We start from the raw sequence: 21,909 nt of genomic DNA, 5'->3' as shown, positions 1-21,909 counted from the left end.
ACGTTTATTGTTAAGACTTCCTTAAAAATAGGCTCCTGAAGATTGATGCCAGAATAACTGGCCTATAGGTCAATTTTTTCTCTTCCTCTTTCTTAAATATGGAGTATATTTGCAAATGTTTAAACCACCTGGGACCATTCTCAAATCTATGGAATTTTGGAAAATCATAACCAGCGCATTCACAATACATCTCTTACTTTAAAAATTTTTGTGACCTATTGCGCCTTTAGGGCCAAATTGAAGGTTAAATTCTTACCAGTGTTAAAGATAAGAATTCTGAGATGCTTTTAACAATGATATTTTTGATCAATAATTTCAACTATGCAACATTTCTTTCCTCTTGTACATATGACAAGTTTTAAAACCATTAAAAGGGACATTTGATAATGTATTTATTCATTATATACCATATTGCATGTTTAAGTTTTTTGTTATTTACATTTAAGGTTAACAGAAGCTCTAGAGTAGGTTAAAGTAGGTCTAGAGCAGGTCAAGGCCGAGGAATCCTGTGATGAGTACTCACCTCCTGACTTCCCAAAGCCTGTCCACCGTCTACAAGACACAAGAGTGATGAAATACTCTCCACCTGCCTGGATGAGTGCAGCTTCAACAACACTCAAGAAGCCAAACACCATCCACAGTAAAGTAACCCAATTAATTGGAACCCCTTTGACTCCCTCCACTGACGAACAGTGGAAGCTGGTTGTACCATCTACAAAATGCACTGCAGGACCTCAACAAAGGCAGCATCTTCTAAACCCACAACTGCTACCATCTATAAGAACTAGGACAGTAGATACATGGGAACACTACGACCTGGACGTTCCCCTCCAAGGTACTTTTACTTCACTATCACTAGGCCAAAATTCTGGAACTCCCATTTTAACAGCACTGTTGGTGTACCTGTACCACATGGCTGCACTGGTTCAAGAAGTGGAGATGCCAGCGTTGGACTGGGGTAAACACAGTAAGAAGTCTTACAACACCAGGTTAAAGTCCAACAGGTTTATTTGGTAGCAAAATCCAGCCCCGAGCACCCTCCCCCGTCTCGGAGTGCCCCAATGTCCAGCCCACACCCCCAGCAGTGGCGATCCCCCCCTCACCCCAGCAGACCCCCCCACCGCCGCCCCCCCATCCCCCCCGGCCCGCCCGCCCGCCCCCCTGGGGTCAGACCCCCATATTTAAATCCTGGCCAGCTAGTGGATTTTGCTACCAAATAAACCTGTTGGACTTTAACCTGGTGTTGTAAGACTTCATATTGGTTCAAGAAGGCAGCTCATCACCACTTTCTCAGGGCAATTGGGGATGTGCAATCAATGCTGGCCCTGCCAACAACGCCCACAACCCATAAGTGAATAAAAATAAAAATCAGTGTCTGTACATTTTTGGGACCTAACAATCATTGAATTTTGTCCGACATAATGGTAACCACCACTGAAAGATGCAAGTGCTGTTTCCATAAAATTCCATAAAACATCCTAACTTGCTTATTTTCATCTTTATACCTAACACAAACTGAAATCCAAGACAGTTCTGTTGTATTCTTCTTTTCCTAGTGTTTTTAAGAGATAAATCCTATTGCTAGCTCTCAGCTAATTTGTCAATCAGTCTGTTGGCTTGACATCTATCATGGGGAAATGCTGGAGTCTATTATTAAGAAAGCAATTCAAGAGAATCTTAAGGTAATAAATTCAAGCACACATCAAGCTTACAAAAGACAGTTTCTATCTCATAAATTTAAAGATGGTAGGGAGCACATATCTTTATTTTTAGAAAGCATTTGATAAGGTTCCTCATTCGACAATTATTGTGAAATTAAAGGGGCGATTCTCCCATTGCGACCCGCAGATTTTCTGGTCGGGAGAATTGCGTGTCGGCCATTTTGCGGGATTCGTGCATGCGTTCCGACGCATGCGTGTCTCCCAGAGCCGGAGTACAGGTGAAGTCAGGACTGCGCTGGAAACTGGCGGGAAGAGAGGTAAGTAATTTAAATCTGTTTTTAATATATGTTAAATGTAGTTTGGTGGGGTGGGGGGGTCCTGCTGCCACTCTGCATGGAGTCTGGGCAGGAGGGAGGCCAACGATCGGGGCGGGCTGGGAGGGGTTCTGCCGCCTGGGGAGGGGTCTGCCTTCCGTACGGGGGTTCTGACCCTGGGGGGGGGGGGGGGGGGGAGATCAGCAAGGGGGGGGGGGGGGGGGTCTGACCCCGGGGGGGGGGGGGGGGGGGGCGGTGGTCAGTGGGGTGGGGAGGGTCTGCCGGGGTGAGGGGGGGATCGTCACTGCTGGGGGTGTGAACTGGACATTGGGGCACTCCGGGACGGGGGAAGGTGCTCAGGGCTGGCCCGGGAATTGTTGTGGGGGCCGTGATCGGGCCACAGGAGGGGCAGCACTGTGGGGGTCCTGGGCTGGCCAGCGATCGAGCTGGTCAGCAAACGGGGAGACTGACAGATCGGGATAGGTCGAAGGGTCTTTTTCCGGCTGGAGGTCTGTAACCAGTGGTGTTCCGCAGGGCTCTGTACTGGGACCTCTGCTATTTGTGATATATATAAATGATTTGGAAGAAGGTGTAACTGGTGTTATCAGCAAGTTTGCGGATGACACGAAGATGGCTGGACTTGCGGATAGTGATGAGCATTGTCGTCGGGCAATACAGCAAGATATAGATAGGCTGGAAAATTGGGCAGAGAAATGGCAGATGGAATTTAATCCAGATAAATGCGAAGTGATGCATTTTGGAAGAAATAATGTAGGGAGGAGTTATACAATAAATGGCAGAGCCATCAAGCGTATAGAAACACAGAGGAACCTAGGTGTGCAAGTCCACAAATCCTTGAAGGTGGCAACACAGGTGGAGAAGGTGGTGAAGAAGGTATATGGTATGCTTGCCTTTATAGGACGGGGTATAGAGTATAAAAGCTGGAGTCTGATGATGCAGCTGTATAGAACGCTGGTTAGGCCACATTTCGAGTACTGCGTCCAGTTCTGGTCGCCGCACTACCAGAAGGACGTGGAGGCGTTAGAGAGAGTGCAGAGAAGGTTTACCAGGATGTTGCCTGGTATGGAGGGTCTTAGCTATGAGGAGAGATTGGGTAAACTGGGGTTGTTCTCCCTGGAAAGACGGAGAATGAGGGGAGATCTAATAGAGGTGTACAAGATTATGAAGGGGATAGATAGGGTGAACGGTGGGAAGCTTTTTCCCAGATCAGAAGTGACGATCACGAGGGATCACGGGCTCAAGGTGAGAGGGGCGAAGTATAACTCAGATATTAAAGGGATGTTTTTTACACAGAGGGTGGTGGGGGCCTGGAATGCGCTGCCAAGTAGGGTGATGGAGGCAGACACGCTGACATCGTTTAAGACTTACCTGGATAGTCACATGAGCAGACTGGGAATGGAGGGATACAAACGATTGGTCTAGTTGGACCAAGGAGCGGCACAGGCTTGGAGGGCCGAAGGGCCTGTTTCCTGTGCTGTACTGTTCTTTGTTCTTTTTTGTTCTTTGTTCACTGCGCATGCGCAGAGTTCCAGAACTGTCAGATCTGGCGCGAATAGGCCTACCCCCTCCGGGCTTTTAATGAGATTCACGATTGTGACCTCTGCAGCCCAGAATGGAGAGGTTGAGGTTGCACTGAAAAAATAGTCGTGATCTGGACCAGTTTTCCCACCATTTCAGCACTCTTGGGAGAATCACCCCCTAAGTTACAAACTGGACTAATAATTGAGTCTAATTGAGAATAGGCTCGAACATAGAACATAATACATAGAAAAGCTACAGCACAAACAGGTCCTTCGGCCCACAAGTTGCGCCGAACATGTCCCTACCTACTAGGCTTACCTATAACCCTCTATCTTACTAACTTCCATGAACTTATCCAAAAGTCTCTTAAAAGACCCTATCGAATCCGCCTCCACCACCGCTACCGGCAGCCGATTCCACGCACCCACCACCCTCTGAGTGAAAAACTTACCCCTATCATCTCCTCTGTACCTACTCCCCAGCACCCTAAATCTGTGACCTCTTGTGGCAACCATTTCAGCCCTGGGTAAAAGCCTCTGAGAATCCACTCTATCAATACCTCTCAACATCTTACACCTCTATCAGGTCACCTCTCATCCTTCACTTCTCCAAGGAGAAAAGACCTAGCTCTCTCAACCTATCCTCATAAGGCATGCCACCTAATCCAGGCAACATCCTTGTAAATCTCCTCTGCACCCTTTCTATGGCTTCCACATCCTTTCTGTAATGAGGCGACCAGAACTGGGCACAGTACTCCAGGTGGGGTCTGACCAGGGTCCTATACAGCTGCAGCATTATCTCCCAATTTCTAAAGTTTCTAGTTGCCTATTCCTGCAGATGTAGTTAAATAACTTAGATTTCTCTTGTATCCTTTGCATGCAAGAAGATATTTCAAAATGTTCTAAATTAAGAATGGCAAAACACTGATAAATTAAGAATGATTAAGATAAATTAAGAAGCTACTTCTGCAACAAGTGAGCAATGCACCCAATAAAGTTATGGCAATGTTATTATTTATCTCCTTAATATCTCATAAGAAAACAAGAGAAGTTTATCACCTCTGCTTCATTCCCTCTCTCTGTAATTCTATTTATCACATATTTATCACATATTCTCCCATCAGACTGTTTCATTTTCTCTCTAAACATAGAACAGTACAGCAGAGAACAGGCCCTTCGGCCCACGATGTTGTGCCGAGCTGAAACCAAGATCAAGCTATCCCACTCCCTATCATCCTGGTGTGCTCCATGTGCCTATCCAATAACCGCGTAAATGTTCCTAAAGTGTCTGACTCCATTATCACTGCAGGCAGTCCATTCCACACCCCAACCACTCTCTGAGTAAAGAACCTACCTCAGACATCCTTCCTATATCTCCCACCACGAACCCGATAGTTATGCCCCCTTGTAATAGCTCCATCCACCCAAGGAAATAGTCTTTGAACGTTCACTCTATCTATCTCCTTCATCATTTTATAAACCTCTATTAAGTCTCCCCCTCACACCTCCTCTGCTCCAGAGAGAACAGCCCTAGGTCCCTCAACCTTTCCTCATAAGACCTACCCTCCAAACCAGGCAGCATCCTGGTAAATCTCCTTTGGACTCTTTCCAGCGCTTCCACATCCTTCTTATAGTGAGGTGACCAGAACTGCACACAATATTCCAAATGTGGTCTCACCAAGGTCCTGTACAGTTGCAGCATAACCTCACGGCTCTTAAACTCCAACCCCCTGTTAATAAAAGCTAACACACTATAGGCCTTCTTCACAGCTCTATCCACTTGAGTGGCAACCTTCAGAGATCTGTGGACATGGACCCCAAGATCTCTCTGTTCCTCCACAGTCTTTAGAACCCTACCTTTGACCATGTAATCCACATTTAAATTTGTCCTACCAAAATGAATCACCTCACATTTATCAGGGTTAAACTCCATCTGCCATTTTTCAGCCCAGCTTTGCATCCTATCTATGTCTCTTTGCAGCCTACAACAGCCCTGCACCTCATCCACTACTCCACCAATCTTGGTGTCATCAGCAAAGGTACTCATCCACCCTTCAGCCCCCTCCTCTAGGTCATTAATAAAAATCACAAATAGCAGAAGACCAAGCACTGATCCCTGTGGCACTCCGCTAGCAACCTGCCTCCAATCCAAAAATTTTCCATCCACCACCACCCTCTGTCTTCGATCAGACAGCCAGTTACCTATCCAATCGGCCAACTTTCCCTCTATCCCACACCTCCTTACTTTCATCATAAGCCAACCATGGGGGACCTTATCAAACGCCTTACTAAAATCCATGTATATGACATCAACTGCCCTACTTTCATCAACACACTTAGTTACCTCCTCAAAAAATTCTATCAAATTTGTGAGGCACGACTTGCCCTTCACGAATCCGTGCTGACTATCCCGGATTAATCCGCATCTTTCTAAATGGTCGTAAATCCCATCCCTAAGGACCTTTTCCATCAACTTACCAACCACCGAAGTAAGACTAACCGGCCTATAATTACCAGGGTCATTTTTATTCCCTTTCTTAAACAGAGGAACAACATTCACCACTCTCCAATCCTCTGGCACCATCCCCGTGGACAGTGAGGACCCAAAGATCAAAACCAAAGGCTCTGCAATCTCATCCCTTGCCTCCCAAAGAATCCTAGGATATATTTCATCAGGCCCAGGGGACTTATCGACCTTCAGTTTATTCAAAACTGCTAGTCCATCCTCCCTCCGAACATCTATTTCCTCCAGAGGGTGTTAGCCTGTAACACCTTCTCTTCCTCAAAAACATGGCCCCTCTCCTTGGTGAACACTGAAGAAAAGTATTCATTCATCACCTCTCCTATCTCTACTGACTCCATATACAAGTTCCCACTACTGTCCTTGACCGACCCTAACCTCACCCTGGTCATTCTTTTATTCCTCACATAAGAGTAAAAAGCCTTGGGGTTTTCCTTGATCCGACCCGCAGATGCCCTAAAGATGTAAAAGAGATTATACCAATACAGGTTCTTCGATTCTTAACCTCTCCACTGTCTTTTGTCTCTTTTGCTTTCATTGCATCTCATTTGTGTTTGTATAAATTTCTGGTTAATAGTCTGCCTTCCTGATCTCTCTTAACATGCACATCACACATCCAGGAAGGAAGGTCGAAACTGAAAATGGCTGATAGTGCAGGACACATGTATCAATATGGCCTTCTGACAACATTTTGTTCAGGAATGTAGGCCGTAATTCTCCCATTGCGATCCGCAACTTTTCGGGCAGGTCGCAGTGGGAGATGCACGTCGCCAGCCTTGTACCGGGACTTGTGCATGCACCAGGAACGCATGCGCATCTCCCAGAGCCGGCGAACAGTCGACGGTCAGGCCACGCTGGAAACCGGCGGGAAGGCAGGTAAGTAATTTGAATCTTTTAAAAATGTATTTTAAATCTAATTATCGGGAACTTTCAGTTCCGGAATGAAGGGGGGGCAATCGGGGCCCCCAAGGGGGTCGGGCGGCCCTTGGCATTGCCCAAGGGGCAAAGTGCCATGCCCAGGCGGCACCTTGGCACTGCCCATTGAGCATTGGGCAACGTCAAGGGAGTGGGGCCCATTGTGGCTGGGCTATAGGGGCAATCGGTGGGGTTGGGGAGTCCCGCTGCCACTCTGCAGACAGGATCAGTCTGGGATGGAGGGAGGGCAGTGATTGGGGCAGGCTGCAGGAGGGGGGGGGGTAGCTGGTATGCCAGGAGGGGGTGTGCCACTGGGTTGGGGGGTGGTGAACGTGTTCTGACCCCGGGAGGCTCGGTGGGTTGAGGATGGGGGGAGGGGGATAGCTGGTATGCCGGAAGGGGGTCTGCCTCCAGGTTGGGGGGGGGGGCGTGTTCCGACCCTGGGAGGCTCGATGTGGGGGGGGGAGTCTGCCAGGGTGAGGGGGCTGTGGGGATCGCCAGTGCTGTGGGGGCTGCTGTGCATTGGGGTGCTTTGGGATGGGTGCGGGGGGGGGGGTCCAGGAAATGTTATGGGGGCCACGATCGGGTCGTGGGGGGTGGGGGTCTGGAGGGGCAGCACTGTGGTGTTCCCAGGCTGGCCAGCGATCGAGCTGGCCAGCAAACGGGGTGCCTGACAGATCGGAGCCACTGCGCATGCGCAGATTTCCAGAGCTGTCAGACTCCAACGTGAATAGGCCCCGCCCCCCCGGGTTTTTAATGATATTCACGACTGGGACCTCTGCAGTGCACAGAGTGTGGAGATTTGAGTGAGAAGCTGAACTGAGAAAACAGTCGGGATCTAGAACAATTTTCCTGCCAATTCAGCACTTTTGGAAGAATCACAGCCGCGATTTCTTTTGGATCATGAAGTAATTAGTGTTTACAATCTTCTGTTTTCTAATGAACATAAATTACAACTTATATGTATCCTTCAATACCTATGAGTGCATCAGGCATTTTGCTATATCCCATGAAAATTCCAGAATTATACCAGACACTTTAACGAATAAATCTGTTTTAGGGTTACGTAAGAATGAATAGGATAAACAACACAGAAATAAGTCACTTGACACAACCAGTCCATGTTGGCATTTATACTCCACTCAGCCTCCTCCCATTTTCTCTCATCTAAATCTATCGTAATCCTCTATTCCTGTCAGTTTCATGTACTTGGTTAGCTTCCCCTTAAATGCATCTATACTATTTGCTTCAACCACTCCTTGTGGCAGTGAGTTCCATATTCTTACCACTCTTTAAGAAAGATATTAATTAAAAATTGAATGCCACCAGCAATACCTGCTTTAAAACATCAAACTATTGTGAAGGATGATTAAGTTCATAAATACATAAAATTCTTTTGGTTAATATAGTTTGATAATTATGCAGTATCCGGTGTTATGCAGTATTTGGTAATCTTGGAACCGTGAGAATATTGAATCTGATTGTATAAAACTTGAGTACTGGTGAATAACGAGACATACTGTTGAAGCTTTTTATCTTGTACTCAACAGGACCGATGCAAGAATGCCAAATGTCAATGAGAGCAACAATTTTTGCTGCTGGAGAAAAGGGGTGTGGATTGATTGGCAAGTCAGCTTAGGCTGATCAAAATATTGCTATGGTGAATGCACCTGAGAGCTATTGGGCCGGATTCTCTGAATTCACCCGTAGCCAGGATTCTCCCATCCCCCTGCAGTGAAAGGAGATTTGGCTCAGCACCAAATTCTCCATTCTCGCTGGCAGCGGCAGTAGGGTGGGATGGCCAGAGAATTCCTGCCGTTGTTCCCATGCTTCTTTTTTGCTTATTCAAAAAAGGTGCAATATCTTGACATATACCTTTTGCCAGCAAAGTGACAGGTCCTTGCCTATCCTTGCCATATATATGACAATATATAGTTTCTGGCAAATGCAAGTGATCTACATTGCAAGTCTTAATCTTAAATTGGCTATTAGTGTAATTCTTAGCTCATTTAGACTTGTTCAGCAAGTGCTGCCTAATCGTGGATTACAATTAACATGAGACATGATGGGCAGGGGGTGATTTTCTGGCCCAGTTTTTGACGGGTGGAAATGGCGGGGAATTGAGGGGTGTCCTAAAACGGCTTTCACGCCAGTGGGATTTTTCTGCTCATTGTCTCTGTCCCCACCAGTGATGTAATGGCCACGTAGCAAACTCTCCTCCCCCCGACAGCATGGCATCACATGGTGAGGTTTGCAACAGGTTTATTAAAACAGGGAACTGGAGAACAGAACCCACTGGGGGCACAAGCCAAGAACAACCCCCAAGGGTTGAGAAGGTCATGCCCGGGCAGTACCCTAACACTGCCACTTGGGGAGCAGTGTACAGGCAGTGTCAGGGGGCAGTGCTGGAGGGTAGGTTCCTTGGTAAGGAGGAATTCCATGAAAAATTCCATGGTGGAGGGGGGAGGTGGTTCCCTCATCTATTTTTAGCAGCAGAATTTTCCCATAATTTGTCAAGACTGTCAGGCTCTTACTGAAAACCGGTGTGTATCTCTCCAGGTGCATGGCCAAATTTTCAGACCAGATCTTGAGCCACTCTGACAAAAGAAAATTGGCCGTGGTTGATGCGGTCAGCCTGCCAGATCGGGGCCTGATAGAGATATGTGCGCTGCCTTGAAAGGACACCCCGATCAGCACTGAGGTGAGACTCCCCCCAGCACCACCACAACCCCCTTCACAGTGTTATCGGGGCCTCCTCCACCCACACATTTTTTTCTGTATTACTCAATAATTTATGCCCATAATAAATTTCACTCCAGAATATATAGAGGGTAACAACAGGTATTAAAAAAAACAATTATAGGAAAGTAACTTAAATTGGCTTTGATGATAAATTTAAACACTACTTGTGCACAATACAAAGAATACAAAATAACTGGCTGAGATGCAAACCAGTAATTGAATCTCAGATGTGCTGAGGTTGAAAAATTGCTCAAGCTTGCACTTGTAATATATATAATCAGAACCAGGGATTTTATTACTGCTGCACGTTAACCACTTGTAACTTCTTTCCTATTTGTAATGTAGTTTGAATTTTTTTTCTCAGAAGATTACACTCTCAAATATGTCGGTTTAGATTTTTTTCTTTTCTTATTTGTCCTTGGGATACAGGCGTCACTGGCAACGCTAACATTTATTGTCCATCGCGAATTGTCCTTGAGAAGGTGGTAGTGAGTTGCCTTCTTGAACCGCTATTTCCCATGTGTTATAAGAACACCCACAGTGCTACTAAAATGGGAGTTCCAGAATTGTGGCCAGTGCCAGTGAAGGAAGACCAATATAGCTCCAAGTTGGGATGTTGTGTGGTTTAAGAGGGGAACTTGAAGGTGGTGGTGTTCCCATGCACCTGTTGCCCTTGACCTTCTCGGTGGTAGAGGTCATAGGTTTGGAAGATACTGTCAAAGGAGCCTTGGTGAGTTGCTGTAGTGCATCTTGTAGCTGGCACACACTACTGGAATCTTGTGATGGCAGCAGAGGGGATGAATGCTTAAGGTGGTGCATGGGGTGCCAATCAAGTGGGCTGCTTCGTAGTGGATGGTATTGAGCACCTTGAATGTTATTGGAGTTGCACTCATCCAAACAAATGGAGAGTATTTCATTACACTCCTGTTCCTTATAGATGGTGGACAGGCTTTGGGGATTCAGGAGATGAGTTACTCTCTGCAGATTTCCGAGCCGCTAACCAGCTCTTGTAGCCACAATATTTAAATGGCTTGCCCAGTTAAGTTTCTGGTCAATTCCCAGAATGTTGTGAGTGGGGAATTCAGTGATGATAATGCTACTGAATCTCAAGGGGAGACAGTTAGATTATCTCTTATTGGAGATGGTCAGTTTGTTCCTGGGATCCTCAATTGTAGTGCAGGATAGGTTTGACATGTTAAACTATTCTTGATAAGTTTAACTGTCACAAGGATGTAGAGGGTGAAGAGTTCTGATGCAGCCTTTCAAAAGCAAGAGCTGCCAATTAAAAGCCTTCATCACTTTACTGGAAGAATGGCAGAAACGTGAACTCTGATGAAGGGTCACCTTGACTCAAAACAATGGTTCTATTCTCTCTCCACAGATGCTATCAGACCTGCTGAGATTTTCCAGCATGTTCTGTTTTTTGTGGCAGAAACATGTTGGGTTCAAGCAGAATTGCTAGAATAGCCACGTGATCTTCAGATGCATCCCACGTGTTCCTTTTAGCAGGAATGAGAGCTAGAAGAGCAACACTGTTGAGTACTTTGGAAGCTCCATTAGAATGATACAGACCTAGTGGGGAGGGCTGAGATGATTCTAACTAAGAACTTTACACAATGCCGGAAGAGATTCAAGAACCTCAAGAAGGGTAGAAGGATAGGAAAGAAAGACTTGCATTTATGCAGCACTTTTCACAATGATCACAAGTACTTTGAAGTGCAGCCACTATTGTGATGTGGAAAACACACAGCCAGCACAGCAAACTCCCATAAATACAATGTGATAATGACCAGATCTGTCTTTCCTGTGATGTTGATTGAAGAATAAATATTGGCCGGGACACCAGGGATATGGAAAAGATGGTGAAGGGCAAGCAATGAGGAAAGCTTCTGGGAGAGGGTAAGGCTGGCAGCATGGTGGCAGCGAAAGATTTGTAAAATGTATGAAATGTTCCTCATGGGTGATTTAATGCAATGACCATCGTTACAATCAAAATGAAATTTGTGGAACAACAGCTTTTGTTACTACTATGTTTGTTCAAAACCATATTGTTCAAGCTTACCACTCAAAAAAAAAACACTGCCTAAACATAATACTCTGGACAGTAGAACATAGCAGAATACCAGAAAAAAAACATACCACATGAGCTCGCTCCTTAATAGCAAAAAAGAAAATCACAAAAACCATAAATAAGTTCCAAATTAACCACTGACACACAACCAGTAAAATAATCAAATTTCTACCATAACATGTTAAAGAGTGTAACCGGTGACAACTTTGTATTGGATGCAATGTGACCAATAGCAACAAGATGTAAGGGTCAGCTAACCCAGTACACCATGGAACCAATTGCAGAATGATGTAATAAGTCAGCTATAAATAAGAACCTGTGTAGAATTGAGAGCTTGGATTGGCCCAGGACGAGGCCCCAAGTTGGGGTAATGATGTTTCTTTATTAAACCCTTTCTTTGATTTATAAGTTGGAGTAAGTTTTGTTCTATTTTCATTGTCTGCATTTGAAATGTTACTTCTAATGAAACAAACATACACATAAATGGCACAAATTTCACAGTTTTAAAATGCTCAAATAACTTTTCTTTCCAGATGATCATACAAATAGGAAGAGGAGTAGGCCATTCGACCCCTCAAGCCTGTTCTGCTATTCAATAAAATAATGGCTGCTCTGATTGTGGCCTTAACTCCACTTTGCTGCCTGACTGCAATAACCCTTGACTCCTTTGTCAATCAAAAAGTTTGTTTAACTCAGCCTTGTATAAATTCAGTGATCTAGCCGCCACTGCTCTCTGTGGAAGAGAATTTCAAAGACTAAAAAATCCTGTGGGAGAAGAAGCCCATGCGTTCTGGGCCTTGAGGATTGGCTTCTGCTATAATTCTGTAGCTTGTATCATTTTTCCTGCTAATATAGAGACTTAGCTGATCAGCAAATAACAACATCTTGATAGCCTCATTCTGAAATGTCTGGGTTTGAAAGAAAAAGAGCTGATATGGCATTGTATTGACTGGTAGTTGTACCATTTCATTTGTGTTTACATACATTTTAAAACATTCATGAAGCTGAACAACAGAGATAGCCTTTTTCATTCTTATTTAATTTGATTTAAATAATGAATTTGAAATTTAAAATGAAAACTTCAAATTATTCCACCTATATTTTTCTAACAATTAGAAAATGCAAGGGGCAGAATTTTCAACTTTGTCAAAATTGAATAGATTATAGTCAATGAGAGAAAGATCCTGATTCCTGGGCTGTTATATATTCCTATATAACAAAAGGAAAACAGCATAAATAGAAACCGGTCAAAGAGGGACCTTATTTTTTCAACTACTGAGAATAAGTTTCCATGATAGTTTAAAGGCAAAATACTGCTTTAGCAAAGGGTCATCCTGACTCAAAACATTGGCTCTATTCTCTCTGCACAGATGCTGTCAGACCTGCTGAGATTTTTCAGCATTGTTTGTTTTTGTTCCATGATAGTTTTTCAGATCAGCTATCATATTTCTGGTGAAGGAGCCACAAAAGCTATGAGAAATAGTCATCAGTATCATTTTTCCAGAATTTCTGCAACTCTTCCATCAAATTTACAACAGGCAATCATGAAATGGGATGGAAATTTACTTCCACAGTGGAGAATACCATAGTAGATCCACTTGTATGTGTTAAATGTTCTCACCTGTATAATATTCCTTGCTTCCTATTCATCTCTACTGTGGCTGTGGAGTGTTTTCCTCCATTCAAGATCTCTGATCTCAACTGCCAAGTTTCGGGGTTTTTGGGCCACATATTTTTCAGGTTCACTCCTTTTTTGGCCTTTACCCTGAAAGATGTTGAACAAAATAGCAGTCAGTCAGACTCAATGGATTATTAACTCAAAAAATTAAATAATTCTGATGTTCTAATTCACTATTATCATATTTACAGCAAAAATACTGTTTATTCATAATAAGAACCCAGAATACAGAAGTGCACTTTACAAATCAATCAGATCAATCTTAGTGCATATATTCAATAAATGTTCAACACACTCCTTAAAACCTTAGAATTATTCTAATTGCCATTAATGAACAACAGTAGGGTGAAAAACAGAAGCTGCTGCAAATACAGGGAACTAGATCCACTTGGTATTATCAATTTCAAAATGCTCTATAAGAAACCCTTAACTAATTTAAAAGCTACTTGGATCTGTACCTTTTAAGTGCTGTAACCTGCAAGACTACAGGCCGGGTACTGGAAGGTGGGATTGGAATGGTCAGCTAGTTTTTATTTTTTTTCTTTTGGGTCGCAACAAACACAAGGCTGAATAGCCTGTCTCTGTGTTATTATTTTTGTATATTTCTATGGTTCCAAGAGAAACACTCAAGCTGAAATGCTTCAATGTTTTATGACAATTTTCGTTAACCTCAAATGGCCCCCCTTACAATCACCACAATTGACAGACCAGTAATTATAAATGTTATTTCACCAATGCTAAAATTTCATATTCTCATCATTACGTTTTCCTAAAATCCTTATGACAATAAGGTTAGAAGAAATACAAACAAAAATTACAGCAGACTATGCTGCTGATTTTGAAAGTGCTCTGCTAACTGTAACTGTTGACATAGAACCCATTCACCATAATGCTAAGTTGCACAGAGCTGCTGTCTCTCTTCAATGCAAAAGCAATAAGGTGCTGGACTAAAATCTTTGAACCAAGTGGAAAAAATTGATTGAAAAAGAGTATTCATTGCCTTTCATAAAATGTGATTTTTATTTCAACAGGTTCAGAAAGCTGGATATCTAGGACATAATAGAAATACAAATGACTAATGTCATGCTTGTTGCAAAGCATCATTTCATGGGTCCAGTAATTACAACGAATAAGTCTTGTATTCTTCATGAAGTAAATTTCTGCACAAATGGAGTAATGAGAGCAAAATTTCATAATCAGAACTTTACACTCCCTCATCAGATGTGGGAAGGAGGAGGGGGGGCGGTGTGGAGAGGTGTTGGGTGGTAGTGGTGTTGATGTGTGAAATTGAGGGCGATTTTCACTGGATTCCTGCCTTGGGGGAAGCAAAGCCTCAGATGGGAAGCCTACTCTTTCTGTAATTGGCCACTTAAGGGCCATGTCTCACCCAGCCTCAATTTTTAGGCTGGCAGGAGATTGAACCTCAGTGGGGGAAGCCTGAAGTTAAACTATGTTACATCTCGGGCAGGAAAGGGAAACCTCCATCAGATTCCCGGTTCTTAAGTTGGACGCCCCCTGGTTCAGGTTCAGATGCCTACCTAGCCTCCCTACTCTGGAACCCCTTGAACTTACCTGAGGCTCTGGTTCCTGGATTTAGTATCTGATGTCTTCTTGAACGTCATCTTCTGTCCACAGTAGCATAGTAGCTTCAGGGACTGGAGAGCTGCCAGCCAATCACATTCGCCAATAGCTGCCTAAGGCAGGACTTTCTCCTGAGTAAAGGGCGCAAGTCCTGTCTGCAGCCAATCACACTCATTGGAATGTAAACTGGCTGCGAAAGCAGTGGGGATGTGTTCCCTGACGATTCTTCGGATGTCATCCGAAAAATTCAGGCCCAGGTGTTTCTCTTTAAATACACCAAAGAATGTCATATAATAACAATAACTTTCATTCACATTGTGTTTTTAATGTGGGAGAAACAACCCAAACTACTTTACAAAGTTGCGAGCAAAACAAATGTTGAAGCAAGAGAGATGAAGAAATGTGACTAAACATTGGTTGAAGAAGTAGGTTTCAAGAAGATTCAAATGCGACATGATGCATTTTGGTAGATCCGATTCAGGTGGGAGCTAAAAAATAAATGGCAGAACCATTAACAGCATAGACATACAGAGAGATCTGGGAGTACAGGTCCACAGATCCTTAAAAGTGGCAGCACAGGTGGAAAAGGTGGTGAAGAAAGCATATGGCATGCTTGCCTTCATCGGATGGAGCATCGAGAATAAAAATTGGCAAATTATGTTCCAGTTATATAAAACATTGGTTCGGCCACATTTGGAATACTGTGTCCAATTTTGGTCACCACACTACCAGAAGGACATGGAGGCTTTGGAGGGAGTACAGAAAAGGTTTACCAGGATGTTGCCTGGTATGGAGGGTATTAGCTATGAGGAGAGATTGAATAAACTGCGATTGTTCTGCCTGGAAAGATGGAGGTTGAGGAGTGACCTGATAGAAATTTATAAAATTATGAGGGGCACAGATAAGGTGAACAGTTGGAAGCTTTTTCCCAGGACAGAAATGACAACTACAAGGGGGCACAAGTTCAAGGTAAGAGGGGAAATGTTCAGTAGAGATGTGCGGGGAAGTTTTTTACACAGAGGGTGGTGGGGGTCTGGAATGCACTGCCAAGTGAGGTGGTTGAGACAGACACATTGGCAACATTTAAGACTTATCTGGATAAACCTGTGAACAGGTGGGGGAATAGAGAGATGCAGGCGGTTGGTCTAGATAGGACAATGTGATCGGCGCAGGTATGGTGGACCTGTTCATGTGCTGTATTGTTTTTTGAGATTATTAAAAGAGGAGAGAGAGATATGGAATGACAGAGGGGTAAATAGAGACAATGACAGAAAGTGTGACCTATTTTCCTCTGAACTGAAAGTACATTCTCCAAACTTGAATAAAAGGAGAGGATGTTCAAGAAGCTGGAATCAGAAAAATAGACAGTTTGGGCTGATTACTGGGAGCCTGGGAGAGCCAAATCCATGTAGGATTTTAAACACAAGGGTAAGAATTTTTAATTTGAGGCAATGCAGGACTGTGGGTCCTTCTCGATCAGTGAAGAAAATAGACAAGCAGCACTTATGAGATGCAAAATATAAGCAGCAGACTTTAGGTGAGTTGAAGTTTATGGAATGATGAGACATAGCTGTGGGGCAGATAGGGAATCGTCACAATCATAAACAACAAGGAGCACATGAGAATAAATAGCAGACAACTAATCATGTTGTCACATATTCAACAAACATTGGAGAAAGTCCATTAAAAAAATCTGAGTTCAAAACCTCCTAAAAGGTAAGTAATGTATATGATTGATGTGTAAGAGTTTGGACAATATTGAGTATAAACTATGGATTTCTCTGTACAGCTTTTCAATTGAAACCTCATCAAGTGTTCCCATGAGAATAGGAAAGGATTCAGAAAGGGATTCAACGAAGGATATTAAAGTAAATGTATACTATATTAAAATGTGCTTAGAAACACATAAGCGTACGTGACTTTGAACCTTGGAACCAAAGCAAGAGCTGCAGGGCAATTAAAAGCTTAACATTTGATGTGTAGCTGGTCGGATGACATCGATCGGCCTTCACTGCATAATGTCAGTCTCGCATTGTTGTTATATCAGGTGGAGCTGACATTCAATAATTGCAAAGGGTTGCAGACTGACAACAACCCAGCCAAGATATAGTTTGCACCCTATTTGGTGAACCTCACATAATGGAAAATGCATACAGTAGTGTTGTGCTCCTGATAGTCAGAAAAGAAGAGACCACAGACAGTGTTTACTTGGAATTGATTTATTCACAGAGTAAAATATTGTAGGTATGACTCTTGATTCTACTCCTGTCAATCAGTGTCTCTTTATACTCTTCTGAACATACCAAAAAAGATAAACAAATTAACTAATAATCAGTTTAACAAATTAAGGGCTCACTGTGTAAACAAAAAACTCCAAAGGAAATTTAACAAATTAAATTAATGTTCCTGGGACTGATGATGCACTACATCCCCTGCAGCCCTCAGTGACCACATATAGCCTCAAGTGTATTGGTGGAACTGTCTCTTCATACTTTTTTGAGTGAACAATTCGCGAAAGAACAACCCATAAAAGGGCACTGTAACAAAACAGAAATTTTAAAGAAAACTTAGTAAATTTAATTAAAATAATGTTCCCAGGTGATGCACTCCAGGCTCTGTGGTACTCACTAGACATAAGTGTCTATTTATATACCAAATAAATAAATAGAAGCTAATTAACTAATTGAAAGCCCCTTAAAGGGGCACTTTAACAAAAAACAAAACATTCAAACACAATTTAACAAATTGAATTAAAATGTTATTTTCAAGGCTGAAGATACACCTATCAGTTGTGGAAAGTGACAAGCATAACAGTGGAAGGGCTGAAAATTTTACCCCATAATATTCAGTTAAGGCAATATTTTACCAGTAAATAGAAATCTATCCAGGCACAGAGAATAAAGGATACTATAGGGTACTGGCTGGTCAGTGATGTCACAACAAAGACTATTTGCGGTATGAATTTGAAATGTCCCAGGTTCTCATTGAAATTCATGAAGATCCAGAGCTGTAATCTGAGCTCTCCCAGCACAGTACTTTCTGTAGGACTGTCAATTCACCAGGATTGTCCTGGAGTCTGCAGAAATCAAAGATTCAATATCTAAAACATCTGAACACTTCCATTATGCTGCAACTGTACAGGACCTTGGTGAGACCACATTTGGAATACTGTGTGCAGTTCTGGTCACCTCACTATAAGAAGGATGTGGAGGCGCTGGAAAGAGTGCAGAGGAGATTTACCAGGATGCTGCCTGGTTTGGAGGGTAGGTCTTATGAGGAAAGGTTGAGGGAGCTAGGGCTGTTCTCTCTGGAGCGGGGAGTTCTCTCTGGCTGAGGGGAGACTTAATAGAGGTTTATAAAATGATGAAAGGGATAGATAAAGTGAACGTTCAAAGACTATTTCCTCGGGTGGATGGAGCTATTACAAGGGGGCATAACTATAGGGTTCGTGGTGGGAGATACAGGAAGGATATCAGAGGTAGGTTCTTTACGCAGAGAGTGGTTGGGGTGTGGAATGGACTGCCTGCAGTGATAGTGGAGTCAGACACTTTAGGAACATTTAAGCGGTTATTGGATAGGCACATGGAGCACACCAGGATGATAGGGAGTGGGATAGCTTGATCTTGGTTTCAGATAAAGCTCGGCACAACATTGTGGGCCGAAGGGCCTGTTCTGTGCTGTACTGTTCTATGTTCTATGAATTTGTTGGAGATGAGACAAAAGTCTGTTAGACTGGACAGGATAATTGAAGGAGAATCTTGTGGGTCAAACTAGAGTTGAGACCAACAAATTAGGGGAAGTGTTCAGGGAGGCCTCACCAATGCCCTATACAATTGCAGCAAAACATGCCGATCCCAAAACTCAAATCCTCTCGCTATGAAGGCCAATATACCATTTGCCTTTACTGCTGCTGTACCTGCGCGCTTATTTTCAGCAACTGATGCATGAGGAATTCAAAGTCTCATTGAGTATCCACCTCTCTCAATTTATAACCATTCAAGCAATATTCTGTCTTGCTATTATTGCTACCAAAGTGGGTAACCTCACATTTTACCCACATTATACTGCATCTGCCATGCAGATGCCCACACACACAGCCTGAAGCATCCTCCTCACAGCTCACCCTCCCACCCAACTTTGTATCATCTGCAAATTTGGAGATAATACATTCAGTTCCCTCTTCCAAATCATTAATATATAATGTGAACAGTTGGGGATCTAGCACAGATCCCTGTGGAACCCCACTAGTCACTTACTGCCAATCTGAAAAAGACCCATTTATGCCAACTCTTTGTTTCCTATCTGCTAACCAGCTTTCTATCCATCTCAAGACATTAGCTGTAAACCCATGTGCTTAACTTTATATAGTAGTCTGTTATGTGAGACCTTGTCGAAAGCCTTCTGAAAGTCTAAATAAACCACATCTATTGGTTCTTTTCGGTCAACTCTACTAATTACATCCTCAAAAAATTCCAAAAGATTTGTCAAGCATGATTTCCTTTTGTAAATCCATGCTGACTTTCTCTGATTATACCACTACCTTCCAAATGCTGAGTTATGAAATCCTTGATAATGGACTCTAGCAACTTCCCCAGTACCGACGTTAGGCTCACTGGTCTATAGTTCCCTGTTTTTCTCTCCTACTCCCTTTTTGAATAACTGGCTTATATTAGCTACCCTCCAATCTGTAGGATCTATTCCAGAGTCCAAAATATTTTGGAAAATAACCAACAATGGATCTACAATTTCCAGGGCCACTTCCTTAAGTACTCTGGGGACAGTTTAAAATTCTGCAAAGGAGGACCAAGGGATTGAGTAAGAAGGGAAAAATGGAGAATGTAAGTAAACTTGCAGGGAACATAAAAACTGACTGTAAAAATTTCTATAGATATGTAAAGAGAAAAATATTGAGAAAAACGAATGTATTTATATCTAAATCCCGTAACTAGGGAAGGATGTGCTGGCCTTGGAAAGGATCGAGAGGAGATTCACAAGAATGATCCCTGGAATGAAGAGCTTGTCATATGAGGAACGGTTGAGGTCTGTACTCGTTGCAGTTTAGAAAGATGAGTGTGGATCTCATTGAAACTTACAGGATACTGCGAGGCCTGGATAGAGTGGATGTGGAGAGGATGTTTCCACTAGTAGGAAAAACTAGAACCAGAGGGCACAACCTCAGGCTAAAGGGACAATCCTTTAAAACAAGATGAGAAGGAATTTCTTCAGCCAGAGGGTGGTGAATCTGTGGAACTCTTTGCCGTAGAAAGCTGCGGAGGCCAGATCATTGAGTGTCTTTAAGACAAAGATAGATAGGTTCTTGATTAATTAGGGGATCAGGGGTTATGGAGAAAAGGCAGGAGTATGGGGATGAGAAAAATATCAGCCATGATTGAATGGAGGAGCAGACTCGATAGGCCAAGCGGCCTAGTTCTACTCCTATGTCTTATGGTCTTATGAAGATTAAGAAGTCTCACAACACCTTCTTACTGTGCTTACCCCAGTCCAATGCCGGCATCTCCACCTTATGAAGATTATCAAGACCTGGAGTTTTATCCACCTTCAATCCCATCAATTTCCCCAAACTATTTCTCTTCTAATGCTGATTTCCTTCAGCTCCTCACTAAAACATGTTTCTTTCGGCACTTCTGGTACATTATTCATGTCCTCTTTTGTGAAGACTGAAGCAAAGTACAAATTTAATTCCTCAGCCATTTCTTTATTCTCCGTTATGAATTCTCCCGTTTCTGACTGAAGGGGCCTACATTAGTTTTTCTCAATCTTTTTCTCTTTACATATCTATAGAAACTTTTACAGTCAGTTTTTATGTTCCCTGCTAGTTTACTTACATTCTCCATGTTTCCCTTCTTAATCAATCCCTTGGTCCTCCTTTGCTGAATTTTAAACTGCTCCCAATCCTCAGGCCAATGATTTTTCTTGCCAATTTGCATGCTTCTTCCTTGAATCTGATACTATCTCTAATTTCCCTTGTAAGCCATGTTTTGACCGCAATTACCTTACCACTCTTGCGCCAAACAGGAATAAACAACTTCTGGAGTTCACCTATTCGTTCTTTAAATGCCTGCCATTGTCTCTCCATTGCCTTTCCTTTCAGTAATGTTCCCAGTCCATCATGGCCACTTCATGCCTTTACCATCAGTTACCTTTATTCAGATTCATCAATAATTAATCATCATTCTCGTGCAGAGTCTGGCCAATGGCTTCAGCACGCTGTGCATGATACCTGGCAACAAAATGCGAGCATACTTCTGGGATCACATTACTGGTGAGATGTTAGTCCCCATGGTGGGAGAGCTCTTTACTCCCTAGTCCTGCTTGTCCCCAGTTTAAGAAGGTAGATCACCACCATTTCTTAAGAGTAATTAGGGAATAAATGCAAAGTTTATTTATTAGTGTTACAAGTAGGCTTACATTAACACTGCAATGAAGTTACTGTGAAAATCCCCTAGTCACCACACTCTGGCGCCTGTTTGGGTACACTGAGGGAGAATTTAGCATGGCCAATGCAACTAACCAGCACGCCTTCGGACTGTGGAAGGAAACCGGAACACTCGGAGGGAACCTAGGCAGACAAGGGGAGAACATGCAGACTCCGCACAGACAGTGACCCAAGCCAGGAATTGAACCCTGGCGCTGTGAGGCAGCAGTGCTAACCACTGTGCCACCATGCCGCCCCTGAGAGTAATTCAAGAGTTATTGAATACAATGGGAATTCAATGCTCAATTTACTGAATTATTTGAACTGTCTTCAATAACAATGACTAAAAATAAATGACTAGACCCATATTACATCAATCAACAAATGGTCTAAAAATAATTTTTGCTTCAAAATGGACAATTAAAAGCACACTTAAAAAACTTAAGATT

General features: G+C 43.1%; 1 protein-coding gene across 1 annotated transcript in view; it reads right to left on the bottom strand.

Annotated features, from left to right (window-relative positions):
• Window positions 1-21,909, bottom strand: part of tmem132e (transmembrane protein 132E) — a 735,345-nt gene that overhangs the window by 433,016 nt on the left and 280,420 nt on the right. The window contains exon 5 of the mRNA XM_078226016.1: window positions 13,387-13,530. Within this exon, the coding sequence (XP_078082142.1) occupies window positions 13,387-13,530 (144 nt within the window). The remainder of the gene's footprint in view (window positions 1-13,386; window positions 13,531-21,909) is intronic.

Source organism: Mustelus asterias, chromosome 12 (genome assembly GCF_964213995.1).
Source record: "Mustelus asterias chromosome 12, sMusAst1.hap1.1, whole genome shotgun sequence".
NCBI classification, from domain to species: Eukaryota; Metazoa; Chordata; class Chondrichthyes; order Carcharhiniformes; family Triakidae; genus Mustelus; species Mustelus asterias.
Note: the sequence above shows the minus strand (reverse complement) of the source record. Positions and strands in the feature narration are given on the sequence as shown.